The sequence below is a fragment of the Alligator mississippiensis genome, chromosome 2 (assembly GCF_030867095.1).
Source record: "Alligator mississippiensis isolate rAllMis1 chromosome 2, rAllMis1, whole genome shotgun sequence".
Lineage (NCBI taxonomy): Eukaryota > Metazoa > Chordata > Crocodylia > Alligatoridae > Alligator > Alligator mississippiensis.
Genome location: NC_081825.1, coordinates 179,407,421 through 179,434,082, shown reverse-complemented (window position 1 = coordinate 179,434,082; position 26,662 = coordinate 179,407,421). Strand labels below are relative to the sequence as shown.

The following is a 26,662-nucleotide window of genomic DNA, read 5'->3' as shown; positions in this document are numbered from 1 at the left end:
ACTTTGGAATGCTCCTACATGCATATGGGACCATCAATTTCAAATGAATTTGAATGTGCAGCTCAAATAAAAGCTGAAGTGTTTATTTTGTTTTGCAAAACAGATATTTAGCATGCTTGGAGATTTGTTGATTTGTATGTACATGGCTAAAATTTTACTATTTGACAACACATATCAATTCCAAATCATACACATCAAAGATGTCTTTGAAGACTTCGGCCCTGATCCTGCAAACACTTATGCTTATACTTAGAACAAGCAGGTAAACCCTATGGCTACGGATCACGTACCTGTTTCAAGTTAGGCACATGCATTGGGGTTTGTTGGATTAAAGTCTAAATTGATTATAAGATGGAGTCTTAAGCATGAATGGCTGGAGGGATCTAACCACAAGGAAATTTTAACAACACGATAAATAGTAAAATGCACCATGTTTTTTCATGATTAAAAACAATGAGGCCAGGTGCCATTCCACCTGTCAGGCATCCAAGTGTGATCCTATGCCACCCTGACATTAAAATCTCTTAGTGCATCTATTATTGTAACATGTCATCATCTGGCTTGATGAGAGTGGAATAAGATTGCCCTTAAGCCCCTTAAGTCTATTTATGTGCCTAATAGGTAGAATAGAATCTGGTTTAATATTTCTGTGAAATCAGTGTTGCAAAGGCCAGAAGTTTGCACATACATGAAAACTTCCTATTATTATTTTGCTAGCTTCTTTCAAAGAAATAAAGAGCAGTTGGCTTAGAAATTCCAAAATTATTTATCCCATTCTGTCTATGGGGGTGGGAAGGGAAATAATAGGTGTCTATTTATAAAATTTAGTGGGTTAATTCCAAGTTATTCAATTTGTATCCCTTTGAGAACTCGGATTAAAAAAAAATCTTCATCAATGAAGAACTTTGTGGAGAATACAAAAGTATTATTTTCATAAAAGGGGGAAAATTAGAAATCTCTGCCTTTTTCCCCCTGCAGTAAAGATTATCTTTAATATGTAAGCTGGTTGCTAAACATTTTAATAAGTCTCAGCCATTTTCTCAATAACACTTCTGGCCACTAGGGTTTCTACCATTTCTTGACTTCCTGAACCTTCACCTTTGAACTACAAGCCACAAAGCCCAACTCACCTTGTCCAACCTCTCTATACAGAATAGAAATATCACTGCATTTTATCTTTTCACTCCTTTGGTGTGGGTCAGAGCCCCAACTACCTGCACAACCATGTAAGCATTGAGATTTATACAGTGGGAATAGACTAATTCTCAGAATAGCTATGACCTCTTCCACAGAAAGGAGAAACTGGAACTGACATGGCCAGGGCATTGTGTTGTTTTCAGTATTAATAATTGCAAACATTTGAAAAATAGCCAAAAATCATTTTATGGTCCTACGAATTCTAGTACACATTATGAGGTACAATGTGGCAGAGCTAAGGTGATTTGGGGAATGAGGTTCCTGAAGCTCAGATGCTTTATTTCAAATTACACCATTCAATTAAGCTTTTTTGTTCTTATTGTCACTTAAGGTCTATTAATAGCTTCAGCTTTAACTCTTTTTGGTATAGTACTTTATTTTGGAATAAACTTTAAACTTCTCAGGAACACTGACTGCCTTTTCATTTGCTTCAAGTTGCGACACTCAGATGAATCAACCTTCCCACAAATGAGTACATTGATTTCTTTATTCTAGTGGAATTCTTCCATTTTTATTTATGCTAATAAGTTTCAAAATGTTTGGTACACAAGACAAACCAGAGGATTGTTTTCCTTTGTGAGAACAGAGAAGTCTAAGCGTTAGTGATGGATGGACTTTGATACCAGCCTGTGAGTTCAAAGAGCTATGGATAGGTGGAAGCTGAAGCAAATGGTTCAGCAGGCAACTAAGTGTGGGATGTGGTCTCCCACTCAGAAAGAGCTAAGGGAGGGGTTAATCCAGAAAACTACTATCTGGTGGTAACAGGAGCACTACACAGTGCCATGGACTAAAAATCAGAGCATTTCTGGCAAAGAGTCATCTGCAGATGTCAGCCCTGCAATCAGTGTGAGCACTGAAAGCTTCAGATAAGATCTGTATTAATACAATATAATATGCTTCCACACCAAATGTGCATGTGTACCCTAACAGGAGCTCCAACACACACATCTAAATATCACATGTCCCTACCAGGTCATTTCATCAGACACCAGTCACTGGCACATGTTCTGTGCCCACACACACATTACATCCATATGTTTACGCTTCACACATGGCTCTAGCTGTACATGCACAATGGCACTCACTCCACACGCATAGAGACACAGCCTCACCAGGCGCATACACTTCTGTACACTATACATCTCAGTCATGCTCTCTGCTTGTGCACACATGTTCACACACACCTGTTTTTTCCCCAGTTCCAACCTATGTTCTCAGACAGGCCCTTCCACATTCACGTTGCATGTGTCTTGCTTACATGCAAACAGTGCTCCCACTTGTCAACACAGAGATGCACGCAAAGTCATATACCCAACCCAAGTGTCAGTACAGACAATGCTTCACATGCTATTGAACCCCGTGGATGTGATAAGATATCTCCTCCCCTCCCAAAAATTCTCTTATAAAAAGTCCTAGTGGAAAATCCTAGGAGTGGGCTGGAGTATGATATCCTTATGGGCATAAAAGGAAGAGAAACCAGGATGGAACCAAGCTGTGGGGAGCTCTTTGGGGAAGGAGAGGTGGCTGCAGGACTAGGGAGGGGATAGTTATTACCCTCCCAGGGCAGTGGGGAGGCAGCCCCGATTCAGATCCCATGGGTTGTGTCCCTTGCCCGGTGCCAAATCGCCAAATGCAGCACCAGTTCTGGATGGAAAGTGGAGGGTCCACAGTCCTGGGGGGAGACGGATAGGTCCGGATCAGTCTAGCCCCCGGTCAGAGTCAGATGACGACCTCTCCTCAGCCATCTCATGCACAACATTCTCCAGAGGGGTAAGGTTGCCACTTGGACTAATCCCCATCGGCTGGATGACTTGCTGTCTGCAATCAAAGGGGAAAACAGCAGAGCAATTTTGATGAAAGTAGTTCTGATGAAGAATCACACTAATGCATTGGTCCCAGATCCACCCTTGTTACTAAGCATCTATGTCCATCCCCTGAGAGACCCATGAAGAGCTCCACGTGAGGGCCTAGAAGTATGTGGGGGAACCAGTGAGTTCTAAGCTGCCACAGCATCAGAGACTTATGGGATCTCTCAAGACCTACATGACATCCAGGAAGAATGCTGTTTGACACCAATGAAGCAGATGACCCTTGGAACAAGCTTGTTAAAAGAACAAAGGTCAGCCTGATTTTCAGAAATGCTGAGCACCCAGAACTCTTATAGAAACCTCTAAACACTCAAGGCTTCCAGTTTCAAAGCTTTTAATGGCAACAGGAAAAAAAAAAAAAACCCACCTCACCAAACAGTCTAATCCAAGGAAGGAACTGGCTCTGCTTCTAAATTTATTGAATACAGCTCCTGAGGCACTGAACAGTGGTCGCTCTACAGTTCCAACAACACCATAATTAGTACTGCAGGCCCCAGGAACAGCCACTCTACGCTCCTGCTGCACTGGTCTGGGTGTAGAATACCTCAGAGGCCCTGGTACCATCCTAACTAGCCAGTTGCAGTGTAATGTTAGCGGCACCAGGCTGGATCTCTCTCTCTTTAACACACACACACTGGGAAATGTGGCACCTGCATTAACTGCTAATCTGCATCTGCCCTACTGCCCTTTTTCTTCGTCTTGGGGTCTTTTGAACTCACTAGGTAAATCCTGGATTCCTGTCTACAGGGCCCATGAATAATGGATGAGCTATTACTGGAGAAGGCTCTCCTGCAGGGAAGGAAAAAAAAAAAAAAAAAAAAATCAGTAGCACTGGCTGCCATTTGTCTCTGAAACACTATTTCCTACCAGCAGCTACCCAGGGGCAGTGCTGCCAGCTGCTACAGAGCTTCCAAGCTGAACTCCAGTGAGGTGACTGTACTCAGATGCACTTGGTAATGGAGAGTACATCTGTGAGGTGGCCTACACTGAGCTGGCGTTCTCCTCCTGAAGGCCTACAAATAGGTATGCAAGCATATGAATTCTGATCTGCTATAGCATCAAAAACCTATGGGTTCTCTCAAATCCCACTGCATCCTCATGCTAGAGGAATACACACACATTTCTATTACCTGGACAGCTTGTCAAACATGTTAACCAGCTTCATGGCTTCATACTCCTTCTGCTCCTCAGTCATCCCTTCCATGGGGTTGGGGAGTTTTTCTTCCACACGTCCTGTCACTGGGTTAATGCTGCCCACATTCATGAATGGGAGGAGAGAGAGAGAGAGAGAGAGAGGAGACAAACAGGCTCATTAAAAAGTGGGTTTTTCCTATAACTATGTGAAGAGTTCAATGGCAGGGGGACACACTCTCTTAGCTGATGACTGATAGTGGTATCACAGGAGTACAGATGTACTGCACCAGGGGCTCTTGCCCCTGCCCCCTTGTGTCACCCGCAACTCTCTGTACAAGTGACTCCCACTTCTCTAGCCACTGGGGTTGGAGCATGCCCTGCCCTGCCCACTTCAATCCAAAGATTTCAATCCAAGGGGAGAAAAGAAAATCTCACCACTGTGCTCCTCCCAATTAAAAAATTTACAAAAAAATCCATAAATATAGCCTAAAAAGGCACTGAATGGCACAGTGGAATGGACAGACCAATGGCCCAACCAAAGAAGACAAATTCTGTGTTGGTTCAGAGCTCAGCACAGACTGGGGAGTACCATAACTCAGTGAGGAAACATAGGAACGGGTTCTCATCAGCTGAGCACAGGGACACAGCAGCTGGAGGTGGAGGCATTGCACTGGAACTCACTCTACAAGAACTGCTCACACCACTTACTAGAGGGTGCCTTCCCCTTTGCCCAACCTTAGCTGTACATGGAAAGAGCCTATTTTGCTCTTGACAGCATATCTTGCTGCCAACAATAGATTTAATAGATTTCATAGATGTTAGGGCTGGAAGGGACCTTGAAGATCATCAAGTCCAGCCCCCTGTCCCAGGGGCAGAAGTCAGCTGGGGTCAAAGGATCCCAGCAAGATAAGCATCCAAACGTTTCTTGAATGAGTCCAGAGTAGGTGCCTGCACCACTTCTGGAGGGCGTCTATTCCAGGGCTTGGGGGTTTGGACAGTAAAGACATTTTTCCTTATGTTCAACCTAAAACAGTCTTGCAGGAGTTTATGACCATTGGTCCTTGTTATCCCTTGGGGCGCTCTGGTGAACAGATGTTCCCCCAGATCCTGATGTACACCCCTTATGTACTTATAGACAGCCACCAGGTCCCCCCAGAGCCTGCACTTTTCTAGCCTGAAGAGTCTCATGGCTCTCAGCCTCTCTTCATAAGGCCTATTAATAGAACATATCTGTTGGTCTACAGCCAGGGCACATGAGCAGCTCATCTAGAAGGTGAAGACTTTCTATCTGAAGGGTGGGCAGTGGCTGTGGAGCAGGAAGTTGGTAACCACTGGATCAGGCAAGCAGTAAAATGGGGTTGGGGAGGAGAAAGTAGGCAACATGTCTTGAGGGGTTTAGGGAGATAAATGGAAAGCAAGTGAGGAAATGTACAGAACAATGAATAGAGACAGGGTATGGGGGACAGTATAGGCTGGTAACAGAAAAAGGGTTCTGTACTTGGGCTTAGCCTCCTTGTATTCTTCTGTATCAGTGTCTTCATCCTCAGAATATTCTCCCTCTTCCCGGCCCCCTGCCATGAGGCCTCGTGCTGCCAGGAGCCCTGCTGCATTTCCATACCCTGTGTACTTCACAAACCGTGACACTGACAAGGGAAAGAGACAGAAAACTCAGTGCATTGCCCCACCCCAGTACCAGCTACCCAGCCAGAGAAGAGACTCATAGGGTCAGGAGGCAAATGAGAGAACCCTATCAAACAAACTTGATGCAGCAGCCAACATGGATGTCCACAGGATGTGCCTTCACATGGAAAAGGCAGGAGGGGAAACAAAGGCTATGGCACACACCCTGCTCCCAAGCTGTGAAACAATACATTCAACGCAAGGTCTTTATCCCCTGGAAAGAATCCCCAAAATGGCAACTGTGCCCCTGGGCTCTGGAATGGAAAGCACAGGGAAAAGCAGAGACCAGTGTTATTACACAGCAACTATGCTGGTCCTGAGGCATGGAGCACCTGCTGGCAACAGGTCTGAATGATACCCACTATCTGTGGGGCAAGAAGGACTCAACCCTTGGCAGCAGATCACCAATCACTGGCACCACTCCTCCAGAAGCTGCATTCAAGAGATGGGAAAGCTAATCATCCTTCCCATGGTGCACTTGCCTCCACCCTCCCATAGCCACCCACTGCCTGTTTGGCAGATTTGAAGACTAGCAAAGGATTTCCCTCAGCCAAAGAAAGCACAATGTGCTGTGAGCTCTACACAGCAGCTTCTACCAGAATGTGGATCCCATGTCCAGCTTCTCTGGCACTGAGAACCTAGGAGATGCCACCCAGCCCCGAGGTGTCTCCTCACTCACCACTCTCCTTGCAGAGTACAAAGAGGAACTCAGCCGCACAGTGCTTTACATCAGTGTCAATGTGAGTCATCAGGCGCACAAGCTTGTTCCGCAGCAAGTTCCCCACCTCAGGGCGGTTCTTCACATCCCGGAGAGGAGGCAGCACCTGCAAACCATAGTGAGAGGGATCAAAACAGAACAGCCTGGGGTTTTCTGCAGTGTCTTGCACTAGGGTGTCTGCATGGATTCTATCAACCAAGTAATTGAATAAGTTTAGGGGAAAGCAGGAACTGTGCAGACAAATATAGCAGGGGTTACAGGCCTCACAGACTTGGAGGTCAGAACTTATTATATGACGAGAGAGGGGATATCTGTTTGTAGCCTGATGGTATTTACAGAAGATCCATAGCGTCTCCTCTCACCTGAGAAGACTCAGAAATTAACGTCTTTTGGATTCTACCTAAGCCAGCAGGATACCTTCGCTTTGAGGAACTTCCTTGTCTGGCGGTGGGCACGGGCACTCTCAGTCAGCAGGTTCAGCACAGGGGTCAGACTTTCCTTCAGCTTATGGCCCTAGGAAAAAAAGAGCCCAAAACAAACAGTAAGTGTAGGTAGTTCAGTTCCTAATACAGGCAGATCGCAACAGTGTGGAGCCAAATAGAAGGAGTCATGGGCTAAGAAAGATTCCAGTACTCTGCAACAGCAGCTTCCCCACTGTGAGGCATAATGCAGTCAAATTAACGAAGCCCTTGGAGTGACTTTGGAGAATGAAAGCCACAGCCACCTTGATGAGTTTTATTTCTGGCTTCAAAAGACACTTAGACCAAGCTGCTGGAAAAGAAGTTCCATGATTTTGAAGAGGAATTTGGCTGTTATTTCCCCCATTTAGGCTCAAAGCCTACAAAAACTTCAGCCCTCTATATCTAAATGAGAACAGTGACCATTTGACCCTAAGTTAGACACTGCAAAGAAACAGGTCAACCACACCAGCTAACCTTGTATCCACAAAGTTGTCCAATTCATCAGACTATTAGCTAGTTATAGTTCTTCCTATTCCTTGATAACCAGCCTTGCACTCATCCACCAGTTAACCAACTCCCAAGCAGTCAGTGGTTACCACCCAATACAACTATTACATCTTTATCAACAAATAAATCATCTTACCATTCCACCAACCAGTCATCTTCTAGGCAATTAATTAACCTTTTATCAAATTGCTAAGCTACCAGGCACTGCTTGGCCTCTCTTGGGAAATATCTACCTCTTCCATTAGAGGAATATCTTCAAACAACTCAGGGAAATTTCAAATCAGACATTACTTTTGCTGATGCTTTTGTGCTTTCTACATGATGCAGTTTTTATTGTTTCTCTGTTTCATTTTGCCTTTTAAAGGAGAAAGCAGCATATTTATATGTGAGGTAGAGGATCATGTCTGTCATCCAGCAAGTCCAGAAGACTTTCCCCTTTGGCTTTGAACAATCTCCCCACTTACCCTGTCAAGACGTCGTTCAAGGAAATCTAGCAGGACGCTGACTGCATCCATGTTGACACCCATGTACTCAAGTGAGCCTGGCCGGACCTTAGGAGTTAGTAGGACATCCAGGCACTTCAGCGGCAAGTTGCCCAACAGGTTAACTGTGTGGCTGAGTGTAAAGAAAAAGATGCAGCAGATAATCAGGGATTTGCATTAATGCATTTTTTTTTTTTTAAACTGTGCAAAGAACAGGTTCATTTGTTAATTCCTGGGGAGCCTAAGAGTAAGCTCAAAAATGATCTTTTACTGTGACATCCATGTAGACTATAGCTATGACCACACTAATAAAGGGAGGTACCCACCAAGGTCAAACATGACTTGATATTGGGAGGTCTCAGGCCTATTTCCAAGAAGAACAGTCTATATCCAATGCACAACTATTCTGGACAATAGGATAGAGTCATTTATTTAAAATCCAGACTGTGGACACCTTAACCAAGTTACTGAGCACTCACTCTGGCAAGCAGTCCCATTGACTTTAGTGGGACCACTTGTAGGCATGGCTAATGATATCAGAATCCAACCCTTCATGTGTGCATGGCAGTTTCAACTCTCAGCAAGAAAGATGCATAGGTTCAAGTCTCACACTTGAGACAATGCTCTTCACCTGTGAAATTCCTCTGTCCTATCTTCTCCATCAGCTGAAATCATCAAGCAGTGACGAAGGAGAGCACCCAGGTGTCTGTACAGAGCAGCATCTTCCTGGCCCCAAAACAGAAAATGACACACCTGATCATGAGAAGGAAACGTGTCTCTGCAGTCCCCAATATCACAAAGTTTGTGACTGTCTTTGCTGTTCTGGAACAGTCTTGCATTCCAGCACCCAGAACAAGCCCCATCTTCATTAAATGGAGAAAGAGGAGTAGTGCACTAATCACAGAAATGAACCCAGAATGTTGCTACTGCTTCCTTAACCACTTGCTGATCTTGCTCCTACTCCATATCCTACCTGAATCTTCCTGAGTCCTCCATCACACTGTACAGCTGATAGCAGGTTGGGGAGAAGCCACAGACAGTCCTAAGTCAGCTGCCTGCATCCACCATCATACTCTTTAGCTGATGCAGAAAGTGGAAAAGGCCATGTTTTACCATTTCTAAAAATGTTGTGAGTTCTCCGCTCTTCTCTAGCTCAAGGTTATAGTTCAAGTCATAGGAACATTTGAAAGAAAATGAAGAGTTTCTAAATGTTCTGAAATCAAAAGTTAACAATACATAGGACAGAGATACCAAAGGTTGCAACATGAAGGGCCCAGGGCACAGTTCTGCTGCTAGGATTCTGTTTAATAGGCAGGAGACCGCACCAACTTTAGTGTGCAGCAGACAAAGAATGAGAACTGGGAGGTGGAAAAACCACAAATCAAACTGAATCACAGGCAGTGTGAACAGCCTGGGAAACGACCACTAAGAAACTTACCTCATCCACCTCCCTCTTGCTGGAGTCAAATGTGATATTGAAGAGCACCTTGAGGATCTCCATAGCACGCTCTGTCTCCTGGCGAGGCAAGGGTGGAGGAAGGCTCCCCTCAGTAGATACCTCATAAGGGTCCAACCACTTCACCCCTAGTGTCAACTCCAGGGTGTCTGTCATCAGGCTGATTCCCCTGAGCTCCTGGGCTAGCTGTTGCCGGATGTCCACTCTCAGGGCTGTCAGCAGGAACAGAAGACGCAGATCAAAGAACTTAACTTCATGGGGGAGTTTCTTCTCATTGTAGAGTTTAATGCGCTCAGTCAGGCCTACCACAAGCCGGGCCTCAGCTGTCAGCTCTTGTGCAAGACGGCTGCTGAAGACAATATTGCAGAGGCACTTGAGGGCCTCCAGGATGACATCCAGGTCTGGGATCTCCTGAATGACCTCCTCCGAGTAGTCAATACCAGCATGTCTGGCCAGGGTCTTCAGGCCTTCCCTGGTAGTGAAGGGGTCAAGGCAGTGTTTGTCCCGGGAGAGGATGCGGATGCTTTCCAAACACGTGACTTGGCAAGCTGGCTGGAGCTCCCTCTCCAAGAACTTGATCAGCAGCTGTGCCAGTTTCTGTGGAGTGAAAAGGGAAACATGAAAATACAGCAAACGATGCATCAGAGTGCTGGCATTTCAATTGCTCCCAAATGTTGGCATCACATAATGCACTGTGCTGAGCCAGAGATGGCCCTGCCACAAAGACTCAGATTCCAGTGTGATTTTCCAAAGTTCAGGGTCATTTGGCACCACCTTTTGCAGTTGGACCCATTTTGAGTAATAAAGTATGGGAAGAGGTAATGGGAGCCTCAAAGTCACGGGGAGGAAGATTGTTCTGAGGATGCAGGAAATAAGCTGAACAAACTACGGGATACATAATACAACAATAAGGGATGGGAGAAGGATCTAGCCTGGTGGAAAAGCAAATGGGATACTGTTGAGAAGAAGATTAAAGACCTTAAGCATTTAGAGCAGAAATCAACAGTTCACACCAACGAGAGGAAGAGGCATTGACCCAAACTGCTCAGGGGTGTACAATAACATATTTTCAGTGATGGCAACGTTACACCCGCTGAAAAACCACTTCACTGTGGATTAATGACATCTTGCATAACTGTAAATAACTGAACATAAAAGGATAATACATCACACAGCCCTGCAAAGTCATTTTCAATTACAGCCAAATCTGGTCAATTCATCGCTCCGAGAAGACTTGTAATGATGACTAATTATCCATGAGCGACCAATTTTTCATTAATTAGTCAATCTTCAACTTTTTATGATACATGTTTTTCAGGCTATATTAAGACACAATACAGAATGATTTTGACGCCTGTAACTGAAGTCAAATGTATTTTAAAAAAATTCCAAGGGCAGACTGTACACACTGGATCACTTAATGACAGTAATATTAGGCAAAACCATTGACCCTTGTAGACCTTGATGTACACATGAGAGGTCACCAGGACCTTCGAGACATACCTAAGCAGAAGAATGGAGGCTGCCCAGACCTTCCATCCTCTCTTTAGACCACTGAGACAGTATGCAAAGGCTAGACCAAGTCCAGACATTTGGTGCCTTGATGACTGCACCTGTGTGTGTGTCCAGGAATCGAACCTGGGTCTCTCACATGACAGACAAGGATTCTATCACTCACGCACAATGGCAGGTACTCTATGAGGACAGCTGTTGTTAATGTACGATTTCCTACTACAAAAATTTGGCACACTCGCTATATAAGAATTACATGATTATGAAGGAGTAAAACAATCCACTAAAGATTATTTCTTTGTTCATTTACATGCATTTATCAAAATAAAAAACAGTTATGCAACATGGCTGATTGTCTATGTTTTGTGGGCTATGAAAAGCTGGGGTGCATCTAATGCTTAGCAAACATCAGCTGGCTCGATGAGCGCTATGGAGGGCAGAGGTTGGTACCAAATTAATTATAAGGAACAAATTCCATTTTGATTATTATGTATGTACATCTGAAAATGACTAACAGATAATAAGTTAGCCAAAGCATTTTGTGTACATATCAATGTGATTCCAGCAAGCATTCAATACACTGATTAATAAGAACATAGTAATGCATTGTTCTCGTGTCTAATAAATCAGTTTTCACCATACACATGATAGCACTAGCCATTGTTTTGTACATCCCGTGTAAGTAATCATGTCATGGTAATATTAGACCTTTCTATAGGTCTAAACCCATGTTTAGAAGTGAGGGTGAAATGGCCATTTATCACAGCTATGTCTTTGGAGACAGCAAAACATAAATCAATGAGGTCTTGTAATCCCCAGGCCTTTCTAGGCATGATCCAACGTGAACTAAATGAGGAGGGGTCCTTGAAAACATAACTATTACAAACATTTTATAAAAGTTGTATTGTAATACCCAAGCTCTGCAGTCAAACTCCTTCAGCCACCCAAGAAGGAGGATCTGTTGACATTATAGTACAATCCAGTTTCTTGAAGTACTGGAGTGATCAATAATTTTTATGCAAGGCAAGGATTTTTTGGGGGTGATATCTTTTATTGAACCAACTATCACACAAAGAAATTCTTGCCCCTCACATAATTCCTGGCTACAGCATCACTTTAACACTACAATGATTTTTAATAATATAAAAAACACTTTGCATAAAAACACGCATAAGGGCAATATGTATAGCAAGCAGAAGCTCCACAAAGGCATAGTGGCTCACTCTACTAAAGTCTCTATTGGATCCTAATCTCATTTTGACCTTTTGTAAGGGAGACAGGTATGCTAACAGGCCTGCTTTGTCCCATCAAGTTTTGTTTTTGAATGCTCTTTGCATTACGATTCTTTAACCTTTACTGCTACAAAACCCAAGGCCATCTACCATGTCTCTTACAGTATCCTTCTCGAAAATCTACTGGAGCACTTTTAAGTTAAATACACAGGACTTTCCCAGTGGCCAAGGGGGCATAATCATTTCTTACAAAAGGACATTTCTTCACTGCAGATGAAAACTTAAGTGTGAGTAGGTAGATGAAGGATATTTCCTAGCTACATGGATGGTGGTATTTGTGTTTTCTGTGGTTATCTTACCATGTTTCTGATACCGCAGGCTATTCACATCCAGCATAACTTCACTGAGTTCAGTAGAATTAAAGAGGAGGTGAATTGGGTCTTGTGTTAGGTATAGGCAGTATAGGGTATGTCTGTTTAGAGGATGCTTGTGTGTAGCCATGTTCAAGTGCATGCACATAATAAGCCGTTGCCAATCTACAGGGCTAGTGACAGGAGTGTGGTTGTTCATTATGGGTTCAAACCGAGAGAAGGTGTTGCAGGCAATGAGACAGGAGCTTTCTATTCTAGTGTCCACGGTAGGAAGCAGTATAAAACAGTGATTGCCTCAAATTATCAGGAATTATAGAAAGCTCATCAAGTAATGTTGAGGAGTAATTGAGCCTGGACCCTGGCAGAGATGAGATCATGTTTAACAGTATTCTGCCTCTAGACAAGGAACAGGCACTGCTGACAAGACAGTGAGGAACTACTCCAGACACGCTATCACTGGCTGGATCTTATCCATCCCTGATGGATGCCTGAAGAGTTTGTGTCTTTTTTGTACTTCAGCAAAATTTGCATGTCTAGCCATACTGATAATGCCTCACTGAAGAGAAACAAAGGTCAGGCTGATTCCATGCACAACCAGGTACTTGGTGAGCATGTCTATCTGCACACATCCATACAGTATGTCTGCTTAGGTGGCAGGAATGTCTCCCTTTAGGTGAATGCATCTCTCTTTCAAAGTGAGGCAGGCATTATAGATGTGAAAGGATCAAAGTACCACTGATTATAGGGTTTACTGTAGCTCAGTGTAATTGGCTTAGCTCAGCCTCATCATGGATAGTTCATCATAATAAGGAGCCAAGAACAGGAACAAGAGAACCGTTAATTTAATTCCTTAACAAGAGCCTTGCTGCTCACAAACAGCTTAAAATATAAAACAACAAGTTTCCTCATCCTTACCTTTTATATAGAGAGGGAAACTAAGGCACAGAAATTAAGGTTGAGGACTCTGAGCACCTCAGATGCCCACCCTGAGATACTAAGGGTCCTGACTTTCAGCTCTCTATTGCCCAAGGAAATGCAGGGGCATGGCAGGTGTCTCAATGAGGCTCCCCAAATCAGTGCTGTTTCTGAAATTGTTGGCCCGAGTGACAGGCCTGAGTTCACACACAAAATCAGAGGCAGAGCAGAGCTCAGATCCCACGTCCCAGTCCAGTGCTTTAATCTGAAACTTGGTCTGGCTCACACAACAAAGCATTTTCTACCAGCTCATACTTTGCAGCAGTCCATGTCACAGATTCATAATAAATTAACATGCACTGGGAGAATTCTCAAGTTCTATTAATTGTTCTTCGTGGGATGAGAGTTACCACATAACATATCCTTGGTACAAACCTCCACCACCAATGAACCCAAAGGAAACAGGTGCACTTCGTTAAGTGGTAACAGACATTTTTACTAAAATATCATATAATGACAGGTATATTCCAGCAAACAGCACCCAGACCTACTTCCTAACCTAGTACTGCTCCACATGTGACCCAGTGGAAAAGCATTACCTTTTCTCTTTGGCTAGGGACAGACATTCAAAAAGCCTGAGCCTGAATTGATTCAATCTTTGCAGGTTAGTCTAACCTGGCTAGGCTGATCCAGTTTGTAACCATACAGACATCCACTCTGAACTGAAGAAATGTAGGAGTATGCCTACAGTGGCTCAGGCTAAAAGCCGGGGACACTAGAGCAGCCCTACCTTCCCTTCCTCAGTGCTGAACGGAGAGGGGGGCGTGGCCAGGCTCTGGCAGGTCACTCTGATTAGGGAGGGGTTCCCCCCAACACCCGACCAGCGGGAGCCAGCAGGGAGTTGATAACAGAACATTGAGTTACACAGCAGTGAGTTACACAGGGAATTGTTAGCATTTATGAGAGCATCAAACAAAACAAAAGGATCTCTCATTAGTTTAAGCTCTTCTTAAACAACTTTTTCCAAGGAAGGAATGGAGGGACATTACCAGATGACCTGTTGATTAGCTCCAAAAAGCCCTAAGCAGACACTGTCCTGTCTGCCTTACACAAACACCTCTCAGCATTAGTTAGTATACCACATGCTAGCTACAGTCCGTGCTATGGGAGTGGGGAATCCCTGCTTGAGCAGGGAGTGGTGAGGGGAGGTGGAGCAAGGGGAAGCCAGGCAAATGCTGCTGTGCCTGTCATCTCTGCCAGAGTTCCAGCAGAGAGCCCCACCCAGAGCTGCAAAGCATCTGGGATGCTGGGGGACTCTGGTTTAAGTTAAACCAGGAAGGGGTCTGGGACAGACATTGCATAAACTGGTTTGACTCAGATCAGTTAAGTCTGATACTACATTCAACCAGGTTCATCTCAAAGTGGTTTCAGCTATTTTCAAACTGGTTTATGTACACCGAATATCTGTTCTGTTACAGGTGTACAACAGTTTCTGATCACTTAAACCAGTTTATGTGTAATGTCTGTCCCTAGCCTTTGGGTTTTGTCATCATCAAGCCTTACTACATGAGCTACTCTGCATTCAAGCACACCTGAATGACCACAGAAAAAAAAAAAAAAAAAAAAATGAAGGACATACCTTCCTCTCCTCCCGCTCATGATCTTCAAATGTGAAGCACTGAGACTTCTGTAAAAGCAAAGCAGAAATGATCAGTCTCAAGAGGCAAGCAAACTGAGAAAAGAAACTTGCTCTACAGTTTATAAGGAACGCTTCAAAGAAAGTAAGTGGGCTCCCTTTACTCAGCCAGCCTGCATAGAAGCTAGGGAATAGTCATTCAACAGAAAGGCAGTAGGTTTAGAAATGAATTAGAACTGCAACCATTCTGTCTCACAAAAGGAAAGGCAACCTGTGGAACTCCAAGATGCAGGAAAGCAGTAAAGCAATGTGCAATAGACAGTTTTGAAGTGGTCTATTTATGTAAACTGATAAAACATAAGCAGCTGAAGTCACTAAGAAACCAGGCAAAATGTTAATGGAAAAAAATCAGGCTTCAGATGGTAGGAGCGCTTATGAAGTTTTCTTAATGTGATAAAGCACAGTTGACTTTAGATGCACTATGGAGGCCTTCACTTCCCTTTAAAATATCAGAAGGGGAGACACTAAGGAGCACAAGATCATGGGCAAGTTTGGTTAATGGAGTGTTTCAGGACAGGAGCTCCCTGGCTCTGGCATGCACATTTGGCAGAAAATAATTCTGCTAGTACTGCTAAACAAATTTGTGGTATTGCAAAACCAATTTAGCCAGTGTTATCTAAGGTCAAAGATTTATTGTATAGGAATTCTATGCTGGAACATAACAACAAAACAAGAGCAAGGATCACTTAACTGGTAATAGCATCTCTTATGGTTGCAATAAGGGCCTGATCTGGAGGCCACTGAAATCAATGGAAAGACTACTACTTACTTGAATACATATCCACCCCCCACATTTGTCTTACTTTCATGAGCACTACTTACACCCAGAGGGTGTCCCCCAGGCTTTGACCTGCTTCATTCTTCCCAATCCCACTCCTGCTCCAGGTTCCCCAAATTACCTCCATTCTGTGCAACTTCCTTCCTTTTAATTTTAGATGCAAGCCTTGTTATCTCCCATTTCTCTCTGTTACAGCACAAGCCTCATTCTGGTCCTCATTCTCTTCTTCTGTCTAAGCTATTCAGCAATTTAACAGTAGGGATCTTTGTCTTCATCAATTCCTAGGGTTGTTCTAGTTTTCTATCATTAACAAGGTTGATTTCCCTCACTGCATGCTCCTTCTTTCTTTTAGGTCACTCCTCTGTAAATAACTTTTCTGGATAAGACCTTTAAAAATAACTCGTATTCTCCACAGGCACTAAAGATCCCTGGGCAGTCTTGATGTCTGGGTGATTCCATGGTTTAGCCTTATAGTGTCTGCTGTATAATGAGTAAATCCCTGGGCTTTGAGGCTCAGAGAAATCCACAGGCTCCTTGTTTTAATGGCTACCCTATAACATGGAATTCATAGGCACAGGAGTCTCATTTTGTTGACCCTATAAGGTATAGATGTCCACACATCACTGGACTTGATGCAGGAAACTGGTGAAATTCAACAGTCTGTGTTATAGAGGAAGTCAGGCTAGATCAGTGGTTCTCAACTTTTTTAGACTCAAGGCACCCCTCCATAACTTTTGTGAATTAAGAGGCACCCCATTTGAAAACCGAATGTATTTATTACAGTGCTTACCTCCTTGCAGAGGGGCCAGGCAGTCGGGGGTTGGGGAGCAGCCAGGTAGGGATAAGCCTAAACCTGTGCTTGTCTACTTATCTCACACATTGGGACACCCTTCAAAGGATCTTGTGGCCCCCAGAATGCAATCAACACCCTGGTTGAGAATTAGTGGGCTAGATTATCATAATAGTCACTACTACACTTTAAAAAAAGGAATGAATACATGAAACAAGCAACAGCTTGTGGAACGACGAGAATTGTAGGGAGGGGAGAGCTCACATGAAAGCTTGTTGTCAGTTTTTCAAATGACTTCATTTTTTTCAAGAGCCTATCACAATACTATTATAACCCCCATCACTGTAATATACTCATGCACTTTCCTGAACACAGAAACAATAATACAAACTCTAACTTCTTTCCTGTAGGAAAAACAGCTTGATTTGTTTATAGGTGCTTGGTTAGTTTGCTTGTATGTGAGAGATGTGTTGAGTGTCTATTTTCTTGTCTAAACCAGTGAAATGTTATATCACATGTAAATGGCTGGATTATCAACAGAAAGAGTTGTTTCTAGTCCTACTCCTGGTTTATTATATCCTATGGCCTATATAACCACTCAGAAATGGGAGTGATTATCTCTGTGAAAAAACGAGATAGTTCCTCACGGAGAGAGATGCCCCATTCTGGAGCTGAGTGGTGGCCAGCCAAGCCTTTAAAGAATCTCATAGTCCAGAAAAGTTCTCTGGGACACAGCTTTAGGTTGATCTTGAAGAAGAGAGGCATGCTCCTTTTGTCTTCTTTGCAGTTGTGGTAATACAAATTCCCTATATCAGGGTCAGCTTGTATTTAGATTAGTTTCCACCATGAATACTTGATTTTTGTTCCTGCTTTCAGCACTAGCTTGTACAGTTGTAGATCAAGGAGTTCTTAGTGTTTCTTTAGTTCTTTTTTGCCTCCCTATTGACCATGGCTTTCTATGAGTAAGCAACCAGTTCAAGAGTTTTCTAGGTTGGCTATAAGGCATACCAGGAGATAGACAGCCTTCAGTTCTGTCCATTTTTTCTGTAAAAAGAGCAGTCCTAAGGAACCTTCCCCCCTATTTTAATTGGTAAAAAGCTGCCACATATGAAGGATCACATCCCCAAAGTGAGAAGGCAAGAAGGATATCCTACATTTAAAACAGAAGACTCCTTGCCAGGTGTGTGAAAGCACTCGGCTTTTGATTTTAACACTACTCTCAAGACAGATATCAATCATTTAGGATTTTATACACACTTTTGCATTTTCAGTATTCTAGTAATCAACCTTCATCCCTCTCCTTGGGGAGTGTTTCCATAATCAGCTCCACAGCTAACATTCTTATAGTTTCCTCCATCTGCTCTGGATCCCTTAATATAGCTACTAAGGTATGCTTTTACATCATAAGCTTTCTTGAGCAGAAAAAAGCTAACATCCTACACCTCACTTGCTTCTTCATTCAAATATTGACCCTAACTGCACCCTGGGATCTGCTTAGTCTTCAAACATTCCACTTCCTGATTAACTGTTCTCTGCATGGATCTAGCTTGTTATTACATCTGGCATGTCTGGCATCCTCCATCATTAAAGTCCTGACAGAATATACAGAGAAGAGGCATTAGGTACCTCGCTGTCAAGTTCCCCATTGTTTCTTTTATCTACCTATTTTCTTTTATTGCTTTGAAAACTTTTGTGATTTATTCAGCTTCTTCTTTTCAGAACATTTTAATGCTCAGTTAACTCGTTCACGCTCACACTTCTGCAGGAGACCACATGCAGAAGCATTAAGTACTACGTTTGCAACAAAACATCAGCATTTCATTGATATACCAGGCCTGCAGTTTGTACAGCGTCACTGGGGGGCATTTCACTCACTTAGTACAGTAGGCACTATCAAATCAGTTCATTTCATTCTATGATCTTTCAACCCTTCCTTGACTTACATTTTCTCTCTTGTGTATCTTTCCCTCCTTACCTTAGTTTACTTTGTACTTTCTCTGAGCAGAAATCACAGTCTTCACTGTTAGCAGAGTAGCAGGCTCACAAAACTCTTCCAGTCCCTTTTTATCACTTCAAGTTTTTCTTCTCTTCCATTGTTTTGAGACTTAGTCAGGTTTAACTGATTTCCTCTTTCTTCCACATGTCTTTGTCTTCCAACACAATCTGTTTAACATTATTTACACAGCTAACTTGAATTATATGCATGGTTGCTTTAAGAGAAGCCTAGAAATGCAGGCCTGGAAGGGACTGTAAGAGACCATCTAATCCATCTGTTGGTCTGAGACATGACCGAGTATATCTAGATCACCCCTAAAAGATATTTATCTAATCTGTTCCTGAAAACCTCCAGTAAAAGGGATCCCCATAACTTGCCCAAAGAACCCTTTCCAGTGTTTCATCACTCAAGCAGATTTTTTTTCCTAATATCCGACCTAAATCATCTTTGCTGCAAATTAAGCAAAAATTGATGCAGAAATTGATCACTATCTCTCTTATGCAGAAATTGATCACCATCACTTTTACAACAACCTTCTAAGTACCGGAATACCATTACCCTGTAAGTACTTTTTCCCTTTGATATATTCCCATTTCCAGGTCTCTGGTCAGATCTGCTATGGTACTCAAAGCAAAAATAAATAAATTAAAAAAAAAAAAAAAATCAAGAAATTCTATTTCGTTCTTTCAAGTTCACATATCCATAAAGTGCACAACAAGCCATTCATCTGTGTTTATTTTTAAACCTTGTCAGGCTCGGACACTGGGATGGATCCTTAGTTGTGCTGAGAAAGGGGTTGACTGGTAGATTTCCATCTCATGCCCTGCCCCTGGAGACCGCAGAGGACTGCTTTGGTATGCAACACAAAGCTAGCACAGCGCCAGAGCTGCTTATGGGGCTGTTCCATCAGTCTAAAATTTCAGACAGACTTCCCTCTCCCCCCCAAGTTTTGTTGGACCAGGAGCAGATGATGGCTTAGAGTCATCCCTGCTGGTCAAAGACTCCATTCAAAGACTACAAAGTACAAAATGGATGAAGAAATGGCCAAGAATCTGGACTCACATCTTTCACTGGTCTGTAAAGGACCATGAGCCGGGGTGGAATGGCAGAGCAAAAATGATATCCCACCACAGCTACCAAAGCACAAATTCAAGCTTTACTGAAGGCTGCCCTCAGTTGACCCAGCTGTAACTAGATATCTGGTTATTCAGGCTGTGGAGTCAAAGGCATCAGAACAGGATACTAGACACGTCACTCCCTTGTTTGGCACTGACTATTGCAATGAGAATACTGTAGGGCTCAGAATGAGCCTTTCACTTACAAAAGGGCCACATAAAGTTACAGTGATGCATAAATAACAAGTAATATTCCTTGGATATTATCCTTAGATTTGCTCCTTTTGCTTGTGATACTCATATGTATATAGATTTAGTTTTCAAACTCTGGGCAAGTCATTTTAGCCGGCTACTGATATGTGACACATTCCTAGCTACAGCTCTTTAGCCAGCTAACTTATTTTTTAAAACTATAACAAACTAGCCATGAAGTAGTTATTCATGATAATCCAGCTATGTTGTCCAACCTATCTGTGCCCAGTTATGGCCCAAATCTATATATTTTTCATACAGTTAGTGCTCACTATCTACTCTTTCAGTCCAGCCTGTCACTAATCTGTCTAGGGTCCTCCTAAGCATATCTGACAGTATGTCAGTTATTCACCACATGTTCTTTAAACAACTGATCAGCATATGCAAATACATTCTCACTGCATAGCAGCTTGCAGTGTATATTTACTGCCTTATTTTGTGACAACGATCATTTTAATTGCACAGCTACAATCAGCATGAACCAAATAACTCACTCTCACTTTCATAATGAGCTTTGGGTGGAAAGCATAAAAAGAAATGTTTTCATCTTCTCTTTAGCACATTTCACATAGTCACTCAAATATATAGACCCAAATTCCAAGGTCCTCAATTCAGATTTTGCTTAGCCATTTTTCAGAGACCTTCTGAAATCAGTGGCAGCATTATCTGAGTCAGGAATGACTGAAAATGGAGGAGGGATCACAGGATTCACCCCACTACTCACTGCAGTAGATAGATGATAGGAATCATGCACCTGCATCCAAAGCACAACATTTCTAATCTGATCCTTTTTTTCAAAAGAATGAAACAATTTCCACATCTCAAGAAGAGGCATCTTCAAAAGGATGACCTAGAAATCTGTATCTACTCTATTCACCGAACACTTAGGTCCCAGGACTTACTATCCTAGATTACTAACACAGGTGTGGGTTGCAGTAACACCTGCACAGGTAATTGAAAACAAACCACAGTGCCAAACTGTGGCTGCACTACCTGTAAGTGTCCAAGGGGTAAAGGATACAATGAGCCTTCCCTCAGTCCCCACCACTGTTGCCCTACTACATCAGACCAGTGATCCATTTACTCAGGCAGCCTGCTTCCAACAGTGGTCCACTGCAGAAGCTTCCAAGGATGATGTATAATTGTCCATTTTACATTCATGCCCATGGTGGGGGTTTTCTTCCCAAGCCCAGGCAGTTAGTAAATTGATTTATGCTCCAAAGGATGAGGATTTCAAGTTTTCAATGTGGATTTCAATATTTTAGCCTACCTAATAAAACTCATTATCATGCATGCAAATGTCTAATCCTTTTTTAATTCTACTCAGCCACCTTGTCTCAATGCTATCTTATGGCAATGAGTTCCACGGGTTCATTATGCATACTTCCTTCTAAAATGTTTCAAATGTGTTCTCCTTTAAAATGTATGAATCAATGAGCCAAGAAATTAAGTCCAAACATAACTATTACAATAATTTACTCTCCCCTTCTGCATAAAAAGGCCATAAATTATTATCCTTTGTACTTCCTTCCATCATTTTTGACCAATGCTGTTTCATCAAAGCTTTTTTGAGCTGCTCATAAATACTGCATAGGGATTCCCCTTCCCCACCACCTGATGACAGTTCATTTAGAACATATTATCAAGGTCTAAATAGTTCAACTTGTTCTTTCCAACATACATATTCTTGTACCAGACTACAATGAAATTTTTGGCTTCCATATTACTTTATTGCCTAGCTTTAAGTCTGATCCTGTGCTCAGTGAAGTTGATGATAGTCTTTCTACGGATTTCAAAGAGCTTTGGAGCATGCGTTTTGGTAGGTCCTTCAAGAAGTCCTGATGATCTTTGGCAGTCTTGACTTCCTCAAATGATTTTGTGTCATCTACAAATTATGCCTTCTCCAGATACTTTGAAAAATATGAAACTCCAACAGTGCTGTTATGGATTCCTCGGGTATCTTAACATTAAGTTCCTTCCATGTTAAAAATGCCTGTTTGTTACCTGAAAATAATAGGTCTGGAGCATGTTTCTCACCATCAATTGCTATGGTAAAGACCAATAGAAAGAAATTGTTTCACTGTTCTGCAATATCTTATCCTCACCAATCATTCCATTTTCTCCCTAATATTCTAACAGGTTTCTTATGGTTGACATACCTACCAAGAATGTCTTGGTGGCTTTTTTTATATATTTCTATCTGCTCTTCAAATTTCCACTTTGTTCTCCTACTTTCCTTCATGTTTTGTCTGCCAGGGTTTCTGCTATTGCTGCTGTTAAGTCATTCTTTAAGAGGACCTACTGTTTCCTAGGTGAGATTTCTACCCATGTAGAACTGCTTGACTGGAACAGATGTGGTACCCACATTTTTCCCTGGAAAATGACACTTTTGCAATAATATTTGCAGCTTTCTCTGCTCATTTTCCACCTACTTAGGAGTGGTGCAGAATGAGTCATGTATTTCTGCAGGGCCAAATGTCTCTCTGGTGTAACTTCCTTGAAGCAAGTTTCACTGCACTTGTATAGATTATCCATCCCAGCACAACTATACATGGTTTTTTTTAAGAAGGTGACAGTATACTCATGAAATATTTTGAACTGTTTTTAGCCCAGCAGTGGAAATCTCTCATTCCTAAGTTTGCTCCTTTTGCATCCTATTTTCAATTTGTCCTATGATCACCTTTCAGAACATGCATATTTGGAAAATCCCCATGGGGTTTTTGCTCATTAATTGAAAGCCATAACCACTCAACTTCATCCATCACTCCTCCTCAGGCCTTCAAACCTTCCTTCATTATTCAGCTCCCACACTGACACTCAGTTTTCTAGCATGGACCCTAGATGTGAAAATCCCTTACAGAGGCTTTGCTTCCAGTACACAAGGAAAGCAGGAAAGAGATGTTTACTAGATGCTCATTATTAAACCTTACTTGCAAGATCTGCAGGAAAGAAAAAGGAAAGATCAAGCAGACAAGCAATACAGACAAATGCAAGTAGATGAGGCAGATAGAAGCTGGATAACACAGAGCTGAGAGTGTATGCACCTCTGATTTAGTCTATAAGGTACAGATCTACCCTGCCTTGTGCCTGACAGAGATCCCAGAACATGGATCCTCTTACCAACCTGCTTATAAATAGGGAAAGGCAACATCAAGCAGCAGCTTGCCATACTCACTCACCTCCTGATTGTAGATCTGCAGCACCTTGAGGACTGTGTCTTGCTCCCTGCTTTCCACAGTCGCTACCATAGTCCTGAGCTCCATTGCTCCAGCAGCTTAGATACAGATGTGAGGCGAGATGGGGAGGGGCTTTGCTATGTTGCTGGATAATTACAGATGCAGGGGGACCCTGCCACACAGACAGCTGGGGGGGAGAAAAAAACAAGTGCGATTGCTTACTCTGTTATACCTAAAAAGCAAAGCAGATGAACATCCCCAGTAAAACCAGCCACAAGCTTCCTCTTTCTCTCCCTCTCCCCCTCCCTTTAATCCTCTTCCTTCTCTCTGCCTTTCAGTGTTTAATATATGCCCTCCCACTAAATCACTTAGGAAACCTCCCTCACCCCCAGCCTGAGGATTAACACAGAACAGATAACTGCAGCTCCCTGAAATAGCCCTCCTTCTCCTCCTCCACCACCGACTGTCCTGATTTCTCATAGTGCACAGAGGAAATCACCCCCCCCCCCAACACACACAGACACACAGAAACATCCCTGGGGAATAACAGGGGCTCACAAGAGAGCAACATAGACAGACAAGCTCCATCCCGACTGGGTTAAGGTGGAGCAGTCTTTTAAAGGTGGCATGAAAGAGTTCCTCAGCAGTTTCTTCAAAAAGAAACCCAGCCTGGTGCATTTGGGGCCTGCAAAGGGCTATGTAATTAGGGAAGTTGGAGGACATGCTGAACAGACTACACAAGTGTGTGTCTTCATGATACAGGAGGAAATAGGTTTACACCATCTCAAAAGCCAAGTGATCTGTTATAAACCACTAGACACACATTTATGTTTAAAGGCTAGGCATGAGTTTAAAGTGTCTATAAAGCACCACATAGGCTTACAGTGCTGAAACTGTGACTTTAAATAATAATAAGGGGTCACATCATAAATCACAGTATGATTCCACACACTTGTGAAAGCACAAAGATTTAAGATTCTATAGCTGTGTGACAAATTTTGCAATAGTACTGAAGACGGGTAGTGTAAAATGACACAAAGCCCCAATCCTAGACTCCAAAGGGAGCTGCTTACTACAGAATCAAACATCTACATCTATATCTACACTGCCACAGAAAGTCATGACTGACTGCAACATGCACAGAAATACCCAGACTGGCTTTGATCTAGATAGCATAGGTACTGACAGCAGCAATGTTGCAAGAGCGCAAGTGTCATTTTGGTCCATATAAACCCACCCAGAGCCTTGGGTAATCAGTGGTTGACACCTGTGCCAGTGACTTCACTGCTCTCATTCTCCAAGCTAGCTAGATTAAAACCAACTCAAATGTGTCTACATTGCCACAACGCGCAATGTAGACACGGGTTAAGACACCACAAAGCAGCGGTTCTCAAACTTTTTTTTTCGCAGACCACTTGAAAATTGCTGAGGGTCTCAGCGGACCACTTAATCTCCATCGTCAGAAAAAATAAATCAAATGCAGGGCCAACTACAGATATTTTTGATTGTTCTGCAACCTATCTGTGGACCACCTGAATGGAGCTTGCAGACCAGTGGTGGTCCGCAGACGACAGTTTGAGAACCTCTGCCATATGGTTTGTGCCATCGCTACAAAGTTATCACAGTTAAAGTCAGAGTGTCAGTTTAATGCACACTGAGTATGTCTACACGTCCATTAATGCACTTTTCCTGACGCACATTAAATTTGGTACCTTGAATTTGAGATCCTAAATAAATGAGCATTAGGCTACCCTAATATGGAGTAGTGAAAGTGCATGCTTTTTTAGCGAAGCTTAAAGCACACTAGCCTATTTTTACAACGCATTCGCATATTAGCATGGTTTTTATGAGATGCTTTAATACGCAGTAAAATAGGCTACTACACATTAAAGTGCACCTATAGATGCGCCCACTCTGACATCTCATTGCTCCATATAGAATTATTTGGGAAGAAAAACAGGAATACAACGTCCACATATGCACACAATGAACTAAGAGAGATTTCATAGCGGCATAGACATTAAAGATGGAACAGACAGCTCCTTCCTTTAGGACCAGTGCAGGATTTATCCCTAACACAGTACTCTCCAGCATGTTGCCCAGTCCAGCATCACATAACAATGCAGGAGATGGACTATAATAACCACTGACCTCAATCTTTGCAATTTTTATTCTGCTTGTTTAAGGTCCCCTCCTCCTCTTTATTGCCATTCTTTCCTCAGGGTTCAAACCCCTAAGAAAACAGACCTATTTGTCACCTTTAGTCCCCTAAGAAAACAGGAGGAGGCTTGGTTTCCTGCTCCTCCTTTTGACCAGCATCCTACTGAGATTCACTCATGTGCTTAGCTTTACATCTGGGAGCAATCCCATTAAGAGGAACTGAAAATACTCCTGGTGGCAAAGCTCCTCTGCGGAAGCCTTTGTGGGATCACAGCATTAGTGAATAATTATAGAGATGTGGCTTTCTATTTTCCTGTGAAGCAAGTCCTTGCTGATCGCTTGAAAAAAGGGACAAAATGGAGACGATTTCAGGCAAGCAGGGACCCTGCAGAGAGAATCTACATGGAAGTGTGGCAGAGGCTGCAACAAACTGCTGGATTTTAAGGCCACCTCTGCTGGGATTTTAAGGGGCCAAGGGGACAGAGATGTCTGACTGCCATGAGCCATCCGAGGGAGAAAAGATGAGCGAGTTACCTTCTCTTTAGCTGCGCTGGCTCAGGTTTCCTGCTTCATTTCCTGGACACTGCTGCTGCCCCTAGCCCTCCCCAGCTCTCAGCCAGAGGAGGCAGGGAGGGGTGGCTGGAAGCTGGGTGGAGACCCAGGCAAAGGGAAGAGCTGCTTTACCTGGAGGCTTGGGGTTGTGGGACAGGGCAGAGATCACCCACCAGCCTGCCAACCATACAAGCAATCAGGAGCCTTGTCAGGGGTTGAGGCTGTTTCCCGCCCCGCACTATGAGCAAGAGGAATATAAAAAAAACATGAGCACTGTGCAAAATGCAAGGGGCGGATCCTGCTGCCTGCCAGGGGAGGGCTGGTCTCAGTGGTGGCAGATGACAGGACAAGGAGCAATGTGCTCAAGTTGCAGCAAGGGAAGTTCAGGTTTGATATTAGGAAAAGCTTTCTCCTGAGGAGGATAATAAAACACTGGAACAGGTCACCCAGAGAGGTGGCAGACTCTTCATCCTTGGAGGTTTTTAAAACTCAGCTGGACAAAGACTTGCTGGGATGATGTAGTTGGGGCTGGTCCTGGTCTGAGCAGGGGGCTGGACTAGATCAGCATTCCTCAACCCGTGGGTCACAAGAATATATGAAAGGGGCACAAACCA

General features: G+C 43.1%; 1 protein-coding gene across 2 annotated transcripts; it reads right to left on the bottom strand.

Moving 5' to 3' along the window:
* Positions 1–1,358: 1,358 nt before the first annotated feature.
* On the bottom strand, positions 1,359–26,298 carry RIC8A (RIC8 guanine nucleotide exchange factor A). 2 transcript variants are annotated; one of them, XM_006274884.4, is made up of 11 exons: positions 26,031–26,298; positions 23,340–23,523; positions 15,173–15,220; positions 9,486–10,100; positions 8,679–8,773; positions 8,030–8,180; positions 7,015–7,110; positions 6,559–6,703; positions 5,698–5,842; positions 4,196–4,315; positions 1,359–3,015 (listed from the first exon to the last, which is right to left on the bottom strand). In XM_006274884.4, the coding sequence occupies exons 2-11, from the start codon at positions 23,421–23,423 to the stop codon at positions 2,895–2,897; spliced, it is 1,620 nt and encodes a 539-aa protein (XP_006274946.3). In that variant the 5' UTR covers positions 23,424–23,523; positions 26,031–26,298; the 3' UTR covers positions 1,359–2,894. The 2 variants fall into 2 exon arrangements, with proteins under 2 accessions (XP_006274946.3, XP_059578496.1); XM_059722513.1 differs by lacking the exon at positions 26,031–26,298 and adding an exon at positions 23,723–23,806.
* Positions 26,299–26,662: the final 364 nt, after the last annotated feature.